General features: G+C 47.0%; 1 protein-coding gene and 1 long non-coding RNA gene across 4 annotated transcripts in view; one reads left to right on the plus strand and one right to left on the minus strand.

Moving 5' to 3' along the window:
- The first annotated feature begins 201 nt into the window (after positions 1–201).
- Positions 202–17,995, plus strand: ABHD4 (abhydrolase domain containing 4, N-acyl phospholipase B). Of its 2 annotated transcripts, none has more exons than XM_030854509.2 (7): positions 202–271; positions 3,946–4,034; positions 5,238–5,610; positions 5,763–5,917; positions 7,670–7,781; positions 15,614–15,800; positions 16,514–17,995. In XM_030854509.2, the coding sequence occupies exons 1-7, from the start codon at positions 210–212 to the stop codon at positions 16,601–16,603; spliced, it is 1,068 nt and encodes a 355-aa protein (XP_030710369.1). In that variant the 5' UTR covers positions 202–209; the 3' UTR covers positions 16,604–17,995. The 2 variants fall into 2 exon arrangements, with proteins under 2 accessions (XP_030710369.1, XP_060150553.1); XM_060294570.2 differs by having other exon boundaries at positions 239–378.
- LOC115852104 (uncharacterized) overlaps positions 8,283–19,228 on the minus strand; it is a 100,753-nt gene continuing 89,807 nt past the window's right edge. For both annotated transcript variants that reach the window (XR_009563072.2, XR_009563071.1), the window contains exon 4: positions 8,283–16,613. This is a non-coding gene — a long non-coding RNA (uncharacterized lncRNA). The remainder of the gene's footprint in view (positions 16,614–19,228) is intronic.

The raw sequence follows: 19,228 nt of genomic DNA on the forward strand, positions 1-19,228 counted from the left end.
TCACTGTCCCCAAATATGTGACCAGAACTACTGTCCTATTCTGTGACGCTCTCGGAGACATCTCATGTGTCCCAGCTGTCCCAGTCGGCTGGGTTCAGAGCCCCAGCCCGCGTCCTGGGGCCCCTCCTCCCCGTTCGCGGCGCTGGCCACGCCCCACTTTGCTATCCTACCCTTTTCTGGGTCAGCTGGTGCTGGCGTCAGGCGGAGGGATGGGCTGGCTCAGCTCGACCCGGCAGGGCTTGTTTACTATGGCTGATGATCTGGAGCAGCAGTGAGTTAATCCTGTCTCTTTCTCTATCTCTATCTCTGGGCCATGAACCTGGGACTGTCTGTGGCTGAGGAACAGTTTTAGACACCTTCCAGACTTTCCTTTTTCAGGTCGGCTTCAGGGGAGGGTTGGGGGGTTGCATTTGGTTGCTTTCCTTTTGCCCAGAAGATGCGGCAGCAGAGCCAGGGGAGGAATGGAAGAGAACGATTTCTACAGCCCAGCGGTTCTGACTTTCCACTTTAGTGTTCGCGTTCATTCCTTGCTCCCCTCTAGTCTATGTACCCTGGGATTAGATTTAGTGGTGATGTCCCAGATTCCCCCAAAGCAAGCGTGTGGACGCGGGTGCGGGGGTAACAGCCAGGTCTGCTCGTCTGGATTTGCTCCAGGTTGGGAGGCAGGGGTGTGGGAAGAGCCTTGCTTAGCCCAGCCCAGCACGGGTAAGGCGTGGCAAGCGGAGAGCCGGCTCCACTGCGCTGGGATTGGTCTGGGTTAATAGGCTTGCAAGTTTCTTTCGCTCTCGCCAACCGAGACGCTTAGTCGCTGGCAATCCTTATTGATAGTTTTTAATCATCATAACAATATCCTTAATGCTGCGGTTTCAGAATTAGAGCTTTTGGAATTTGTTAACACCGTCTAAAGGACATCAAGTTTGGGATGCCACCTGTAGGTGGTGTGACAAGCAGTTCACAGTCTGATAGGAGCAAGGAAAAGTTGCTTGGAGAATGACTCAGCTTCCAGCCAAGCAGGGGGCGGGGGGGGGGCCGTGTTCACCAAAACTGGGCCTTTCCTGGATCCCGTGTTCCCCCTTGTTCCCCCCTTTTCAGAGCTGTTTGCAAAACTAGTTAACGTTATGACAATAATAGCTTCCTGGACTTGAAGGAACTGCCCAGGAGAGTGGTGTTTTTCCAAAATGATGGTTCCAAGAGGAGATTTACAATAGCTACGATGACTTAGAGAAATCGAATATTAGAGCTGGTAGAGATTCAGGTAGATCAGTTCCTTTTTACAAATGAAGAATCCAGTGCCCAAAGAAGTTAGGAGACCTCAAGATCACAGAGGTCTAGAACAGTCTTCTCACCCAGCACAGAACCCCTTCTGCCTCACCCACCATCAGGATAAAGGCACCCTAAAGGGAAGAGACAACCCCAGCCAGGCTAAGTTCATGGCTAAGTGGCTGCTCTGCTTCTTGCCTGAATTCCCCAGCTCAGTCCTCATCTCCCCAGTGGTATGGAGCAGATAGTGTACCAGGGACTATTTCCAGTGCTTTACCAGTAGCATTTTTGGTGAAGAAGAGAGGAAAAGCTCTCCCTGAAGAGTATCTCTGCAGACCAGCCCTTGATGCTGTTCCTTGGAACAACATTTCTCCTGAGTGCTGCTTTGGGCAGATATAAGGCAATGTGAGGTCCAGATGACATGCCCTGACTTGTCACAGTCTCTGTGGAGTGGAGAGAAGGTTTGTCTCTTAAGACTGGCAACATTCTGTGGTCTTGGTGCCCGTGCTTCAAGCCTATAAGGAATTCCAGTGGAATATTCAAAGGGTTCTGAGTCTTTGTAGGACTGCATTGATTGAGAGTGACAGCTCTCACCTGGCTAAAGCCATTGATGGACCAGTTTCAGCTGCAACCTCAGTATTTCTTTCAAACCTCAGTCACTGAGATTTGCTACTTGCAAAACACTGGGAATACAGATAGCTTATGATTTAGCTGGGGACAAGAACATTTATTGGGACTTTATCTTGTGCTAGTGTGATGTCTCTGTGCATTCATTCATTTGATCTTTATAACAACCCTATGAGGTAGATACTATTATTACCTCCCTTTAAAGATGAGGAAACTGACAGAGAAGGCTAAATAATGTGTCCAAAGACACATTGCTGGTGAGCGGCAATGCCAGGATTAGAACTTCAGCCTCTGGCCTTAGGTCACACCTCCTTTCAGAAAACAGACAAGTGTGAAACTGTGCTTGTATAATGTGAGTATTCGTGTGTGGTCTTGAAAAAATAAGGCGAAACCTGGATTTGAGATCCAGGTTCTAGTTCTGCTTCTTTTTCTAACTAGCTGTATAACCTCTTCGGGCATCACTTTGCTCATCTGTAAAATAAAGAGGCTGGACTAGATTTCTAGGGAATTATTCTAATCTAAAATTCTGCACTTCAAATGATGTAGCAGGATGCCCAATGTGTGCCATGGGGGGGGTTGGTAATAGTTCCCCTCGCTCCCCCGCAGAATGCCCCTGCTTGACTGTTCTGATGTTTACAGGCCCTTTCTGTAACTGGTGGTGTGAAATCCACTTCATCCAGACAGAGTTCAAGAAAAGAGAAATATCACATGGGATGGAAAAGGAATAATAAAAGCTCATTCATTGAGCATCTGTTTTGTCCCAGGCACCTTATGAGGTCCCTTCCATATCTAGATGCTCAAAGACAGGTTATTTAACAGGCCAACACCAGTCTGCTTGTAAATGATATTATTGTGACTTAGATCCAGGGTGTTTTTTTTTTTAAAGCATTTTTTGGGGGGTTTGTTTGTTTGTTTTGGGCTGCATTGGGTCTTCGTTGCTGCATGTGGGCTTTCTCTAGTTGTGGCGAGCAGGGGCTACTCTTCGTTGCAGTGTGCGGGCTTCTCATTGCAGTGGCTTCTCTTGTTGCAGAGCACGGGGCTCTTCAGTAGTTGTGGCACGTGGGCTCAATAGTTGTGGCTCGCGGGCTTTAGAGTGCAGGCCCAGTAGTTGTGGTGCACTGGCTTAGTTGCTCCCCGGCATGTGGGATCTTCCTGGACCAGGGCTCGATCCCGTGTCCCCTGCATTGGCAGGCGGATTCTAAACTACTGTACCACCAGGGAAGTCCCTAGATCCAGGGTTTTTAAAAATTATTCCACAACTGCTACTTTCAACCTCTACCCTGCAATGACTTAAAGTTCCCTGGGTATAAAGTAGAAAGCAAGATAGGTTATCTTGTCTGTTTTACTGCATGCCACTGGAGGTGATGACGTGTGTGAGCTTTCTACTCATTTTATAAACTGGAAACAAGACCAAGGGCAACCTTTGTCCTGTCAGGGAATCACAGCAGGACTTGAACCCAGGTATCCCTCATCCTACTCCCTGCCTCTCCCATCATGTCATTCAAGGCTGGACTGATTGATTGCCTGAGAGCCCAACTGGGCACTGACACAGTGCTCTGTACTTCCAGAGGCTTGGAAGAGGGCACACACGAACACTGGTGCCCTTCCAGGAGGGCAGGTGGCATGGGAATTTTCCCTACTCTAAGGGAACATACAGTCCTAGGGATGGCAAAGGAGAACTGAAACATTAGTTAAAAGTTGGCTTTTTTCCCCTTGTAACCTCCTTGAACATTATAATAACCAGTAACAAAGTGGAGTTGTAAAGCTCCAATGAGATAAAAAAATGTGAAAGGGCTTTGTAAACTGTGAAGTGTCGTGCACATGGTATTCTGAGTATCTGTTGAAACAAAGGGCATGTTGTTGTTAATAACCATTTACCAGAGAAGAGTAACAGTCTATCAGGCAGCCATGGAATTGCTGACTGCCATAGGGGCAGGTTTCCTGAGCCTGGAAACACCCTGCACACTGATAACTCTTTTGTAACTAACTGCCGGCAAGCCTGAGAGCATCAGTGTTTCCAGCTTTGCCAGTGAGTGTCTCTGTGTCTCCCTGTCCCAGGCCTCAAGGCTGGCTGAGCAGCTGGCTGCCCGCTTGGCGCCCCACTTCCATGTCTCAGCTGAAGAATGTAGAAGCCAGGATCCTCCAGTGTAAGTAGAAAGGACACTCGTCCCACCTCCCTCGGGAGGCCCAGGATACAGGATCTTCCCGGAGCCTGGCACACTGAGCCCACTGATTCCTGATTGACAATGCTTGGGGTGGGAGGAAGGGATGTCTGTGACTGGAGGGAAAAGATTTGCCCAGAGGACACACATTCCATGATAGTGGTTCCTTGACATCTCCCTCCGTGTCCGTCATGCTGGTTTCTGTCACATCCCACAACTTCACCTCAAACCCTGTACCAGCTATTAACATACAACATGTACAAATGTACACATTCTCTCCTTTACTTCTTCCTTCTCCTATTCTTTTCTTTTGCCATCTCTCCCTTTCTCATCAAACACACAAGCACTTCTTAGATTTACCATCTTCCTACCCAAGGACCAGCAGTCCTGTATTCTCTAATATTACTATTCCTTGTGTTCTGCCCAATTAGCGCCCCCCACCCCACCCCGCCATCCAGTTACCAGAGTGGTTGGGGATTCCCACAGACCAGCTCTAGTGGGCAGTGTTCTGTGGGGGTTAAGGCATCCCAGGGACACCAGCAGCCACCGACTCAAACAAGATCCTTGGGCCACATCTCCCCATATTCCTCATATGATCTTCCCCGCCCTATAGCCACTGCCCCAGCCATGGCTACCCTCTCTCTTATGGGCTGGGATAAGTACAACCACAGCCACAGTTTTCAAGCCTTTCAAGCTGTCTGGGATCCAGGTGACTTCCCCCCCCCCGCCCCCCGCCCGGCAGCTCTGTCATGTGACTGCCTTCACACCAGCAGTGCAAGCATTGCCCACCTTGGTCTGTCCCTAAGAGGGACCTGGCTCAACCCTCCCAGATACCCTCAGTGAGGACACTACTGTCCATGGGTCAAGCCCCAAGCACATACAGGTACAAGAGTGATAGATGCTGAAGCTCTGTGGGGTCAGTGGGGTCACCGCCACCATGGACCCAAAGGGACCCAAATAGCCTCAAGGAATAAGATGGCCCCTCTTAATACCTACAGACTAGACGGTCTACAAGTTGTACTTGGAGTTGAACTCTTAGGATGTATGGTCAGAGAGTTGTGAAAGGAAAAGCGAGGGAGGTCAGGAAGGGTTTGGGGATGAGAGAGAACTGAAGAGTGGGAGTCCAAGCAAAAGGATGATGCTGTCAGCACACAGTCTTATTGCTCTGCCCTGGACCCCTCTCCCTAGGCCTCCAGAACAAGTTCCTGGCCCGATATGTGTCCCTCCCAAACCAGAACAAGATCTGGACGGTGACAGTGAGCCCTGAGCTCAGGGACCGCACCCCCTTGGTGATGGTGCATGGCTTTGGGGGCGGCGTGGGCCTCTGGATCCTCAACATGGATTCACTGAGTGCCCGCCGCACTCTGCACACCTTCGATCTGCTCGGCTTCGGGCGAAGCTCTAGGCCAACGTTCCCGAGGGACCCAGAGGGGGCCGAGGACGAGTTTGTGACCTCTATAGAGACGTGGCGGGAGACCATGGGGATCCCCAGTATGATCCTCCTGGGGCACAGTCTGGGAGGATTCCTGGCCACTTCCTACTCCATCAAGTACCCTGACAGGTAAGGGGGAGCCACCCATCTCCATCACGACAACTCCTCGCCCTGCTGGGAAACTTCCGGTATTTGTTTCCAATAGTTCTCTTCCTGGGTGATTTAAGGGCTGTGATACCTTCAAGCAAAGACAACTTGACTCCTCCTTTTTCCTCCTTTAGAGTTAAACACCTCATCCTGGTGGACCCATGGGGCTTTCCCCTCCGACCAACTGACCCCAGTCAGATCCGTGCACCCCCGACCTGGGTCAAGGCTGTGGCCTCTGTCCTAGGGCGTTCCAATCCACTGGCTGTTCTTCGAGTAGCTGGGCCCTGGGGTGAGTAGTCTACAGATGGAAAACTATCTCCTCAAACCACGGCTCTCCCATTCTAGAAGCCCCACTGCACCTGGACTCTCACCATCCCCTCTTGTTCATGAAAAGTGGGAATAGGCCTAACATTGTTATTTAAAGCTGTTAATCTGGACCAGATGTCTTTGTCTGCAGTTTCAGAAGGTTCTTTTTTTCCTTCAGCTGCATGGAAAAAGCTTTTCCATGCAACAGACAGATGGAGCAGAACTGCTACTCTGTGCCCCAGAGAGAGAGGAAGGGGCTGTGAGGTGACTCTTCCTCTGCTGAGTTTCTGTGCTACATGTTTATGGCAGCTTGTTGGTGTTTCAGCGTGGTCACCACTGCTGGATCCCATCCCTGCAGCTCACCCAGCACCTGTTGCCAGGAGAGGTCAGGACCAGAGCCTCCAGCCTAGCCCACAGCGGCAGGCAAGCTCCTGCCCCAGTCAGACACCACATCTTCACCACTTAGTAGCTGTCAGCAAATCCTGTGAGTGAAGGGAGGGAAGGAGGGGGGAGCCAGCCAGAGTGAGTGGGATCAATATGCCCCAGGCTTCTGACCTCACACTGCTAGCACCCTCCCTATCTGGGGAGCCTTTTACTCTGATAAAGCGAAAAGCAGATTCCCTTTACGGAAGATTGGTGGCCATCTATTTTGCACTGATGGCTTATATATACACAGTAATGTTCAGTAGCCAATTATTATGAATTAATTGCTAATGGCTGAATAAGAGTTGTCTCTCTAGGCCCCTCAAGAGAAACAGAATGGCTCTGGATAAAAGAGAAAAATGAGCACTTGAGCAGAAGGTAGGAGTTTGGGGAGAAAGGAAGGAAAGCAAGAGACACAGGTGCCAAAGGATACTCAATGTGCAGAGGGCTGACCTCCTTAGGGCACCCAGCACTGTGCACTCCAGCAGACCTTCTATAATCCTTTTACAGGGAGAAGCCCTGCTCTAACCACTCTCCCCATTTCTGGACTTGCCTCTGGCCAGGTCCATGCATGGGCATCAGAGCTGTTATGGTTCGGGAGGTTGGCTGGCAGCCATGCAGGAGGACCAGGGCCCAGGGGATCCCGGCTTTGCTTCCCTCTCACCCCTTGCTTCTCACACAGAGAGAGCAGACCAGAAGAGAGAGGCCAGAAGCTGATCTTTCATTAGGTCCAGTTTTTACAGTGTGTTTCAAGTGCCCTACTGCTTGTATATGTACTATTTAAAGAAAGGTGAAGGGAACAGATTGCTCTAAAACTGTGCCCCGAGTCTGAGATGCCAGCATTAGGTTCACCTCTTCACTCGTATTCTATTACAGGCCTGAACGTGAGAGGGCTCTTGGGAGGTGGTCTGGTTTCATCCACTACCTTCAGAAGATTAAACGGCCATAAAGGGTCTCGGGGAGAAAGAGAACATAGCTCAGACTGTAAAAGCAAAGCATCTCAACCATGGACTCCAGTGGGGCTTGTGATCCTTGGAGAGAAAGATCTTGGGACTTCATTGAGCTGCAGATAATCTGGTTCCTCAGTGACATTAGACTGTCTAAATTCTTTGGCAACTAACTGACTGTCATTTGTAGTCACCTGGAGCTTCCCAAAAGACTTCCATGCTCTGTCTGCCACTACAACATTAAGTGTACAAAGCAAACAAACCCTTAGGAGAAATAATGTTTGGTTAAAGTTGTTAACACATACAAAAGCAGGAGTCTTTCCTCCCTATTCAAATCGGCCTCTCCACGTTCTGTCCCCTCCCAGGGCCCAGCCTGGTACAGCGATTCCGACCAGACTTCAAACGCAAGTTTGCAGACTTCTTTGACGATGATACTATATCGGAGTATATCTACCACTGCAATGCCCAGAATCCCAGGTGAGGGCAGCTTCCAGAGTCAGCTCAGGTCGATGGGTTGGCAGCTAAAACTCGAGCTGCTGGAAAACTCCAGAACGGTCCCAGGATCATTCTGTGCTATATTTCTTCTTCCACGGAGCTCTCACTCAGTTAGGGGAACATAGGCATTAGCAGGCTTGATGGTTTCCAGAGACTTTCCCAGGGATAGGTGCAAAGGGATGGAGAAGATAATAGATTAATTAAACATGCCGCCCATCTCTAGAGAAGGATCCTTACTCTTCCCTGGAGATAAGCAATTAGCCTGACAGGCAAAAAGACTGGAAAACATTTGCAAAGATCTTTTTTTTTTTAAACTGAAAAAGTGATATGAACATGGTATTTTTTTTGAATTTTATTTATTTTTTTATACATCAGGTCCTTATTAGTCATCCATTTTATACACATCAGTGTATACATGTCAATCCCAATTGCCCAATTCATCACCCCCTCACCCCCCCCCCCCCCGCAGCTTTCCCCCCTTGGTGTCCATAGGTTTCTTCTCTACGTCTGTGTCTCTATTTCTGCCCTGCAAACCAGTTCATCTGTACTGTTTTTCTAGGTTCCACATATACGTGTTAATACACGATATTCGTTTTTCTCTTTCTGACTTACTTCACTCTGTATGACAGTTTCTGGATCCATCCACATCTCAACAAATGATCCAATTTCGTTCCTTTTTATGGCTGAGTAATATTCCATTGTATATATGTATCACAACTTCTTTATCCATTCGTCTGTCGATGGGCATTTAGGTTGCTTCCATGACCTGGCTATTGTAAATAGTGCTGCAATGAACAGTGGGATGCATGTGTTTTTGATTTATGGTTTTCTTTGGGTATATGCCCAGTAGTGGGATTGCTGGATCATATGGTAATTCTATTTTTAGTTTTTTAAGGAACCTCCATACTGTTCTCCATAGTGGCTGTATCAGTTTACATTCCAAGTGCAAGAGGGTTCCCTTTTCTCCACACCCTTTCCAACATTTGTTGTTTGTAGATTTTCTGATGAAGCCCATTCTAACTGGTGTGAGGTGATACCTCATTGTAGTTTTGATTTGCATTTCTCTAATAATTAGTGATGTTGAGCAGCTTTTCATGTGCTTCTTGGCCATCTGTATGTCTTCTTTGGAGAAATGTCTATCTAGGTCTTCTTCTCATTTTTGGATTGGGTTTTTTTTTTAATATTGAGCACATGAGCTGTTTATATATTTTGGAGATTAATCCTTTGTCCATTGATTCATTTGCAAATATTTTCTCCCATTCTGAGGGTTGTCTTTTTGTCTTGTTTATGGTTTCCTTTGCTGTGCAAAAGCTTTTAAGTTTCATTAGGTCCCATTTGTTTATTTTTGTTTTCATTTCCATTACTCTAGGAGGTGGATCAAAAAAGATCTTGCTGTGATTTATGTCAAGGAGTGTTCTTCCTATGTTTTCCTCTAAGAGTTTTATAGTGTCCAGTCTTACATTTAGGTCTCTAATCCATTTTGAGTTTATTTTTGTGTATGGTGTTAGGGAGTGTTCTAATTTCATTCTTTTACATGTAGCTGTCCAGTTTTCCCAGCACCACTCGTTGAAAAGACTGTGTTTTCTCCATTGTATATCCTTGCCTCTTTTGTCATAGATTAGTTGACCATAGGTGCGTGGGTTTACCTCTGAGCTTTCTATCTTGTTCCATTGATCTATGTTTCTGTTTTTGTGCCAGTACCATATTGTCTTCATTACTGTAGCTTTGTAGTGTAGTCTGAAGTCAGGGAGTCTGATTCCTCCAGCTCCATTTTCTTCCCTCAAGACTGCTTTGGCTATTCAGAGTCTTTTGTGTCTCCATACAAATTTTAAGATTTTTTGTTCTAGTTCATAAAAAATGCCATTGGTAATTTGATAGGGATTGCATTGAATCTGTAGATTGCTTTGGGTAGTATAGTCATTTTCACAATATTGATTCTTCCAATCCAAGAACATGGTATATCTCTCCATCTGTTGGTATCATCTTTAATTTCTTTCATCAGTGTCTTATAGTTTTCTGCATACAGGTCTTTTGTCTCCCTAGGTTTATTCCTAGGTATTTTATTCTTTTTGTTGCAGTGGTAAATGGGAGTGTTTCCTTAATTTCTCTTTCAGATTTTTCATCATTAGTGTATAGGAATGCAAGAGATTTCTGTGCATTAATTTTGTATCCTGCAACTTTACCAAATTCAATAATTAGCTCTAGTAGTTTTCTGGTGGCAGCTTTAGAATTCTCTATGTATAGTATCATGTCATCTGCAAACAGTGACTGTTTTACTTCTTCTTTTCCAGTTTGTATTCCTTTGATTTCTTTTTCTTCTCTGATTGCCATGGCTAGGACTTCCAAAACTACATTGAATAATAGCGGTGAGAGAGGACATCCTTGTCTTGTTCCTGATCTTAGAGGAAATGCTTTCAGGTTTTCACCATTGAGAATGATGTTTGCTGTGGGTTTGTCATATACGGCCTTTATTATGTTGAGGTAGGTTCCCTCTATGCCCACTTTCTGTAGTTTTTATCATAAATGGGTGTTGAATTTTGTCAAAAGCTTTTTCTGCATCTATTGAGATGATCATATGGTTTTTATTCTTCAGTTTGTTAATATGGTGTATCATATTGATTGATTTGCATATATTGAAGAATCCTTGCATTCCTGGGATAAATCCCACTTGATCATGGTGTATGTAATGTGTTGTTGGATTCTGTTTGCTAGTATTTTGTTGAGGATTTTTGCATCTATATTCATCAGTGATATTGGTCTGTAATTTTCTTTTTTTGTAGTACCTTTGTCTGGTTTTGGTATCAGGGTGATGGTGGCCTCATAGAATGAGTTTGGGAGTGTTCCTTCCTCCGCAATTTTTTGGAAGAGTTTGAGAAGGATAGGTGTTAGCTCTTCTCTAAATGTTTGATAGAATTCATCTGTGAAGCCATCTGGTCCTGGACTTTTGTTTGTTGGAAGATTTCTAATCACAGTTTCAATTTCATTACTTGTGATTGGTCTGTTCATATTTTTTATTTCTTCCTGGTTCAGCCTTGAAAGGTTATACCTTTCTAAGAATTTGTCCATTTCTTCCAGGTTGTCCATTTCATTGGCATAGAGTTGCTGGTAGTAGTCTCTTAGGATGCTTTGTATTTCTGCAGTGTCTGTTGTTACTTCTCCTTTTTCATTTCTAATTTTATTGATTTGAGTTCTTTCCCTCTTTTTCTTTTTTAGTTTTGTTTGGTTTTTGTTTTTGTTTTTGTGGTACGCAGGCCTCTCACTGTTGTGGTCTCTCCCGTTGCGGAGCACAGGCTCCGGACGCACAGGCCCAGCGGCCACGGCTCACAGGCCCAGCTGCTCTGCGGCATGTGGGATCCTGCTGGACTGGGGCACAAACCCGTGTCCCCTGCATTGGCAGGCAGACTCTCAACCACTGCGCCACCAGGGAAGCCCTCCCTCTTTTTCTTGATGAATCTTGCTAATGGTTTATCAATTTTGTTTATCTTCTCAAAGAACCAGCTTTTAGTTTTATTGATCTTTGCTATTGTTTTCTTTGTTTCTATTTCATTTATTTCTGCTCTGATCTTTATGATTTCTTTCCTTCTGCTAACTTTGGGTTTTGTTTGTTCTTCTTCCTCTAGTTCCTTTAGGTGTAAGGTTAGATTGTTTATTTGAGATTTTTCTTGTTTCTTGAGGTAGGCTTGTATAGCTATAAACTTCCCTCTTAGAACTGTTTTTGCTGCATCCCATAGGTTTTGGATTGTCATGTTTTCATTGTCATTTGTCTCTAGGTATTTTTTGACTTCCTCTCTGATTTCTTCAGTGATCTCTTGATTATTTAGTAAAATAGTGTTTAGCCTCCATGTGTTTGTGTTTTTTACGTTTTTTCCCCTGTAATTCATTTCTAATCTCATAGCATTGTGGTCAGAAAAGATGCTTGATATGATTTCAATTTCTTAAACTTACTGAGGCTTGATTTGTGACCCAAGATGTGATCTATCCTGGAGAATGTTCTGTGCACACTTGAGAAGAAAGTGTAATCTGCTGTTTTTGGATGGAATGTCCTATAAATATCAATTAAATCTATCTGGTCTATTGTGTTGTTTAAAGCTTGTTTTTCCTTATTTATTTTCATTTTGGATGATCTGTCCATTGATGTAAGTGAGGTGATAAAGTCCCCCACTATTATTGTGTTACTGTCGATTTCCTCTTTTACAGCTGTTGCCTTATGTATTGAGGTGCTCCTATGTTGGGTGCATATATATTTATAATTGTTATATCTTCTTCTTGGATTGATCCCTTGATCATTATGTAGTGTCCTTCCTTGTCTCTTGTAGCATTCTTTATTTTAAAGTCTATTTTATCTGATATGAGTATTGCTATTCCAGCTTTCTTTTGATTTCTATTTGCATGGAATATCTTTTTCCATCTCCCTCATTTTCAGTCTGTATATGTCCCTAGGTCTGAAGTGGGTCTCTTGTAGACAGCATATGTATGGGTCTTGTTTTTGTATCCATTCAGCAAGCCTGTGTCTTTTGGTTGGAGCATTTAATCCATTCATGTTTAAGGTAATTATCGATATGTATGTTCCTATGACCATTTTCTTAGTTGTTTTGCATTTGTGTTTGTAGGTCCTTTTCTTCTCTTGTGTTTCCCACTTGGAGAAGTTCCTTTAGCATTTGTTGTAGAGCTGGTTTGGTGGTGCTGAATTCTTTTAGCTTTTGCTTGCCTGTAAAGCTTTCGATTTCTCTGTTGAATCTGAATGAGATCCTTGCCGGGTAGAGTAATCTTGGTTGTAGGTTCTTCCCTTTCATCACTTTAAGTATATCATGCCACTCCCTTCTGGCTTGTAGAGTTTCTGCTGAGAAATCAGCTGTTAACCTTATGGTAGTTCCCTTGTATGTTATTTGTCATTTTTCCCTTGCTGTTTTCAATAATTTTTCTTTGTCTTTAATTTTTGCTGATTTGATTACTACATGTCTCGACGTGTTTCTCCTTGGGTTTATCTTGTATGGGACTCTGTGCTTCCTGGACTTGGGTGGCTATCTCCTTTCCCCTGTTAGGGACGTTTGCGACTATAATCTCTTCAAATATTTTCTCGGGTCCTTTCTCTCTTTCTTCTCCTTCTGGGACCCCTATAATGCGAATGTTGTTGCGTTTAATGTTGTCCCAGAGGTCTCTTAGGTTGTCTTCATTTCTTTTCATTCTTTTTTCTTTATTCTGTTCCGCAGCAGTGAATTCCACCATTCTGTCTTCCAGGTCACTTATCCGTTCTTCTGCCTCAGTTATTCTGCTATTGATTCCTTCCAGTGTAGTTTTCATTTCAGTTATTGTATTGTTCATCTGTTTGTTTGCTCTTTAATTCTTCTAAGTCTTTGTTAAACATTTCTTGCATTGTCTCCATCTTTGCCTCCATTCTTTTTCCGAGGTCCTGGATCATCTTCACTATCATTATTCTGAATTCTTTTTCTGGAAGGTTGCCTATCTCCACTTCATTTAGTTGTTTTTTTGGGGTTGTATCTTGTTCCTTCATCTGGTACATAGCCCTCTGCCTTTTCATCTTGTCTATCTTTCTGTGAATGTGGTTTTTGTTCCACAGGCTGTAGGATTGTAGTTCTTTTTCCTTCTCTGAACATGGTATTTTTATAAAGAAAAAAAAAAAAAGAAAGAAAGTCTTCTCCTGTCCCAGGCCTGTAATTCCTGAATCTTCTTGTTAGTTTAGGTCTGAGATATCATGTGACATTGCTTCAGGGAACCTCCTTATGTATCTTCCTTTGCTCACATGTGACTATCTCTAGACTACATTCCTACAAATAGAACTGCTGATGGATAGATTATGCATTTAAAAATTTAATTATGTGCACCTTGAAATACTTACTGTTGGGATAGGAATGCCTTCCCTATCTTTGGGGGATTTGGGGATGTCCGCAGAATCTCTAGAAGTTTATATCTATGACAACTCAGACATAGGCCCCAGAAGCCTGCTGATCTACAGTCTTGACAACTGCCATCCAGGGCAGAGTCAGGGAGGTAGTCTTCCCCTCAGGCAGTGCAATGTGAGTGGCTGATACCATGAGGCACCACCTCTGTGGAGGCCTCACCCCACACTACTGGGAGGCATCTCGGGGGAGCCAAGGTCATTGGGAGCAGCAGCACTGCCATGCCTCATTTCAGGACTGTTCAGCCGAAAGCTGTGAAGCAACTGGGGTTTTGCATTCCAGCAGTGCTGTCTGGGCATTAGCGTCAAACCCAGACAGCTTTCAGGCAGCGTGGGAACTGTTCATCCAACATTCCTCAGGAGCCCAGCTGAGTGAAGGGCCCTGCTTAAGCAGCAGTATAGAAACTCAGCTCAACAGTCAAATCAGGAAGCCCACTGCTTCCTGCTCTCGACTCCTCTCAGCCCCCACTGGGCTCAGTGCCAGTCTCATACCCTCTGAGACCCTGCAGGCCCACCCCTAGCCCTTTCCTCAGAGCATTCCCCAGTCCCAGACCTAGTTCCATATAATGAATGGCCTCCCAATCTAAGCCACAGAGTACATAATCACACACCTCATTCAGGTCCTAGAAGAAGCAGAGATGACATCGGTGATAACCAGCCCCTCCCCCCAAACACCATCACTCAATTTTATAAGCCCCCGAGTCTTCCTGAGTTGTAACCCTCATGAGCTCATGGTAACTCTTACTATTCCCTTGGAAAACACACGATTTGGCCAAAGAAGAATATTTGGGGGATGGGGTACCTACTTTGCTTCACCTAGATTTAGGGGCTTTGTACATATTTTCATTTTCTTCACAATGACCTAATAAAGTGGGTATAACTCCTCCCAGCTTGTAAATGAGAAAATTAAGGTGTATTCTTGTTTACATGACTTGCTTAGAAACTACAGCCAGGATTTGAACTTATGCCTCTCTGACTCCAGAGTCCATGATTTTTCCACTATGCTGCACTGCCTTAAGGAGGAGCCCTGTTTCTGGTGGCCTGTGCAGAACCCAGGCTCTCTTTCATCTCAGGGGTGCAAAGGAGACTGGGGATATAATTCCCAAACAGGCTGAGCCTGCTGGGTGGCGGTGTCCCCAACCTCTCCTGCTTCCCAGGAGAGCAACCTGGACAGCTGGCTTCTGCCCCAGCCTTGCAGACCCCTCGTGACACAGCCTCGGTTAGCTCTCCCTAAGGAAATGGCCAGGGAGCAAAGGAGATTAGATTGGCCGTCATTGCTTCTCAAGTCGCACAAACTGCTGCTCCCCCCAGGTCCTCACAAGACTGACGTTTCATTCCATTCTCTTCAGCAAGCCCTTTGTGCTTCTGTAGTACTTGCTCATCAGAGCCCTCCCCAAGTGAACCCCCTGACCCTCTCCTTCAGCCCCAGGAAGCCAAGTCCCTAGTCTGTGTTCTCCTAGAGCTCTGCCACCCTTTCATAATTCTTGGGAAATTTGAAGTTAAGTTAATCATATAATTCATTATTTATGCCTAAAGTATGAAGATAATGTGAGCTCCAGGAGGGCAGGCACTGCGTCTGTCTTGTTCATATGTCCCCACCCTCAGCTCCAGGATGCCACATAAATATTTGTTGAATAAATAGTAACCTATTAGGCTCTTGGATAATTCTCAGTGCCATGGGGTTTCCACAAGTGTGTCCCTCCTAACTCATCTGTGATAGGAGCCTCTGGAGATTCAGTCCTGTCTCCTAATCTTCCTAATATTTAATGAGCCCAGCGCTGGGCTCTGAGAGGACCAAAAAGAATGACAAAGATACTTCCCCAGCCTCTGAGATCAACAAACTGACATTTTAGGCTGTGGCGTTTATTCATTGCCTCACCCTGTTTTGCTTCTTCAGCGGGGAGACGGCATTCAAAACCATGATGGAGTCCTTCGGCTGGGCCCGGCGACCCATGTTAGAGCGAATTCATTTGATTCAAAAAGAAATGCCCATCACCATGATCTACGGGGCCAACACCTGGATAGACACCAGCACGGGAAAAAAGGTGAAGCTGCAGCGGCCGGATTCCTACGTCCGAGACATGGTACGTTGGCCACTGGAGGAGCAGGATTGAGGTGGAAACACTGCAACATCCCAGCACGTGTTGACTGACCCAGAGTAGCTGAGTCAGGGTAGCGAAGGGTGATGGGAGAGTCGGGGGGAAAGAGGAGTGGACAGGTTGAGCTATGGTAGTGGATTTGAAAGGGTTGGCTCTCTGTAAAATCATAATTAGGGGCTTCTCACTTCTGTGTAGCTCAGTTCATCTGAAAGGCAGATTCTTGTCCAGTAGCCAGGCACAGGCACCACGCTGTCCCTCCACCCCCTGTAATTCCCACCCCAAACCAGAGCTGGGAACTGTAGAGGCTGCCATGAAGCCTTCCCACAACACTCCTCCGCCCCCCCCCCTCATTTGCTAATGAGTATGCTTAATTAGGCTGGTGCCTGATGGACCCTGCTTTAGTGGACATGTGGATGACATGAGCAGGTCGCTGACATGAGCAGGTCGCTGGAGGGGCTGGCATGGAAGGAAAGATAAAATCAGGCGCCATGGGAGAAGTAAGGATGGGATATTGGGATTCACTGACTCCCACAGGGAAGTGCCAAGATCTGGGGAGAAAGGTGGACTGTTGTCTTAGATAAAGTAAGTGCTCATGGGCGACGGGCAAGCAGGCTTAAGGGAAAAAGAAATGGTGCAATAGCTTTCCAGTGCCTTGAATAAAGGGCTGTCCCGCCCCTGGTGGGGTCCTCCATCCACAGGAGATCGAGGGCGCCTCACACCACGTGTACGCGGACCAGCCACACATCTTCAACGCAGTGGTGGAGGAGATCTGCGACTCGGTTGATTGAGCTGCTCTCCCTAGAGGGCGAGGAGAAAGCCAGAGATTCACTCTCACCTCCCTGTCTCCTTACTTACCCCTCTGTCCCTTCCTGACCAACTAACATGTGCCAGCCAGGCAGAGTCTCGGGCTGTCCCCAGGGCAGGACCACAGAAGGAGAGCACTCCTCTCTACGCTAAGGGCTAGAGGCAAAAGCCACAAGTGGCCTTGAGCTCCCCACCCCAGGGAAGAGCATAAAGGCTTGCAGAGTGCCACCCCATTCTCTCCATGCCGAGTGTTACCCAGGTGTGGTTATGAAGGGTCACACCAAGCTGCGTCCCCCCTGTGCCAAAGGGAGGGCGGCCGCCTCCCCTGGGCGAAGGAGAGGCTCTCAGTGGCCTTTCCTGGCTCTGGAGTGTGTGTGGGGTAAGTTCCGTGCAGGAACGTCTTCCTCCCCCGTCACCCCCGGCCCCCCGGCCCATGCCAGTTCTGTCCGGAGTCTGGTTGGGACTGGTTCCCACTTAAGTACCAAGAGCAGGTCCTGCAGCTCCCGTGACCTGAGAGGTCAAATCCAAAGCCCTCATTAACAGAGGAGGCCCAGGGCAGGGCAGGGCATGGCTGGTCCATGGTGAGTCAGCTCTGTTCCAGGAGAGCTAGGGCTGGCACCCGGGTCTGCTGAGAGCCAGTGCTCACAGCAGACTCTGTTTGCTAAGGTTTGAGGCAAGCACCGTTGCCATGGGGCTGGTCCTGGCTGAGGATAAGCCCAACCCAGCCCTGCGTTCCAGCCTCATTGTACGGGGGTGCTGTTTGCCTGCCCTGTGTCTCAGCCCCAGCTGCCTAAGCTGGGAACATTCAAGTGCTTCCTTTCTGCTCCTTCTTCCTCCCGCTGGGAGGCCTCTGGGCCTCCCTCTGTGCCTTGGGCCCTGAAGCCCCACCCATAGTGTTGAGAAAGGTGGCCCCTGGTGGAGAGAAGGGAAAGGCCCTTCAACCCTGAGCTGTGTCTGGATCCCCGTCCTCTCTAGTATCTGCAGGGTTTTTCTACCTGCCCCCGGAGCTGAGGCTCACGTGAGCCTCCGCCCAGGGTCCAGTGGGGAGCCTCCAGCCGGCAGTTGCCTGTCCTCATCAGCCACAGGATGGTTCTCACTGCCTGGCCCTCCATCCCTGCCACCTGTCCCTCTGGTCTCCAGCTCATCAGCCCCCGACCCCCCGTCACTCTCTCCCAGCGGCTGGTTCCAGGTGCTGCTCCGAGGTTCTGGGCAGTAGGCTGGGCCTGGCCCCAGAACCAGGGCAGCTCTTGCCTACTCCTTCACTTTTGTAAAGCCAACCCTTTCACCAGAATAGTATTAACTCCTGGTGCTTTGTACTACTGGTCCAGCTGCCTTGGGCTCCTTTTCTATATTAATAAATAAATGAGTCAAAACTGCCTTTGGTGATGATGTTTAATATTGCTCCAACAAGAGTGGTGCTGAATTCACAACAGCTCCTGTGCCGCCTGAGTCAGAGGAGGGAGCCCCGAGAGGTACCCACGCATGGGCCACTCGACTCCCTCTCCCGTTTAGTGCAGCATCCGCCCCTTAAGAGGATGGATAAGGGCTGGATGGGCCAAGCCCCAACTCACAGGAGAATTAGGCTGAACTGGGTGCTCCCTACTGCCCATTAAATAGCCCTATCATCTGAAGTTCACCTTGGCCTTCACCTGGACTGCTCCCTAGGGCCTATTCTAACTCCTACTCACCCTCAACCTCAACTCAAATATTCCTTCTGCAGGGAAGCTTTCCCCTGAACCCCTAGACTAGACTCGCACCCCCTCTTCTGTGTCTCCAAGGCACACTCGAATGCCCCTTGGTAAAACTCATAAACTTGTAGTCACTTGTTTCGCGTCTGTCTTTCCTCCCTAGACCACAAGCTGCTTAAGGACAGGGGGCACGTCTGGCGCCTAGTTCATGTTCAGCAGATGTTTATTTTGATTGAGCCAAGGAAAGTGAGGCACGCCAAGTGTTCAGACATGTTCAAATCATTACCAGCGGTGCCTGCTGTGCTGGCTGACTCCAGCTAGGCCCAGAATTTAACAGCTCAAAATGGCACTTAATCCTACATTTATCATCATGAATGAATGAATGAACAAGTGAATGGAACTCCTGGGTATAATTACAAAGCTCTGGTCTATCCGAGGACCCTGCATATTCTCTGACTGAAGATTGCTTGATGGACAACACCTGCCATATGGAGGCGAGGGCAGGTTTTTGTTTTTGTTTTTGTTTTTGTTTTGGCCTTGCCACTCGGTTTATGGGATCTTAGTGCCCCAACCAGGTATCGAACCTGGTTGTGAACCTCGGCAGTGAGAGTGCCGAGTCCTAACCACTGGACCACCAGGGAAGTCCTGAGGACAGGTATTTAGAGCCAAGCACTAGGGCTGTGATAGTGAAGAAATGTGGTCCCTGCCTCCACGGGAAATTACATTCTACATGAAGACTCGTGTTTCATCAGATTATTGCATCAATTAGTAAAAAATTGCAACTGAAAAGTGCAGCCCTTGAGAGGTTGGGAAGGCGTCCCTGGGGAAGTGATGACAGCTGAGCCTGAAGGAAGAGCAGGTGAAAGGAGTGGGGGGGGCAGGTCTGTGGAGAGATCTATTAGCAGGAACAATGGCTGTGAA

The sequence above is a fragment of the Globicephala melas genome, chromosome 2 (genome assembly GCF_963455315.2).
Source record: "Globicephala melas chromosome 2, mGloMel1.2, whole genome shotgun sequence".
NCBI lineage: Eukaryota > Metazoa > Chordata > Mammalia > Artiodactyla > Delphinidae > Globicephala > Globicephala melas.

Coding starts and splice junctions, on each gene's coding strand:
- ABHD4 (XM_030854509.2), top strand. CDS start 210: ATGGGCTGGCTCAGCTCGACCCGGCAGGGCTTGTTTACTATGGCTGAT. Junction 5,611..5,762: donor TCCATCAAGTACCCTGACAG/GTAAGGGGGAGC, acceptor TTCCTCCTTTAG/AGTTAAACACCTCATCCTGG. Junction 15,801..16,513: donor ATTCCTACGTCCGAGACATG/GTACGTTGGCCA, acceptor CTCCATCCACAG/GAGATCGAGGGCGCCTCACA.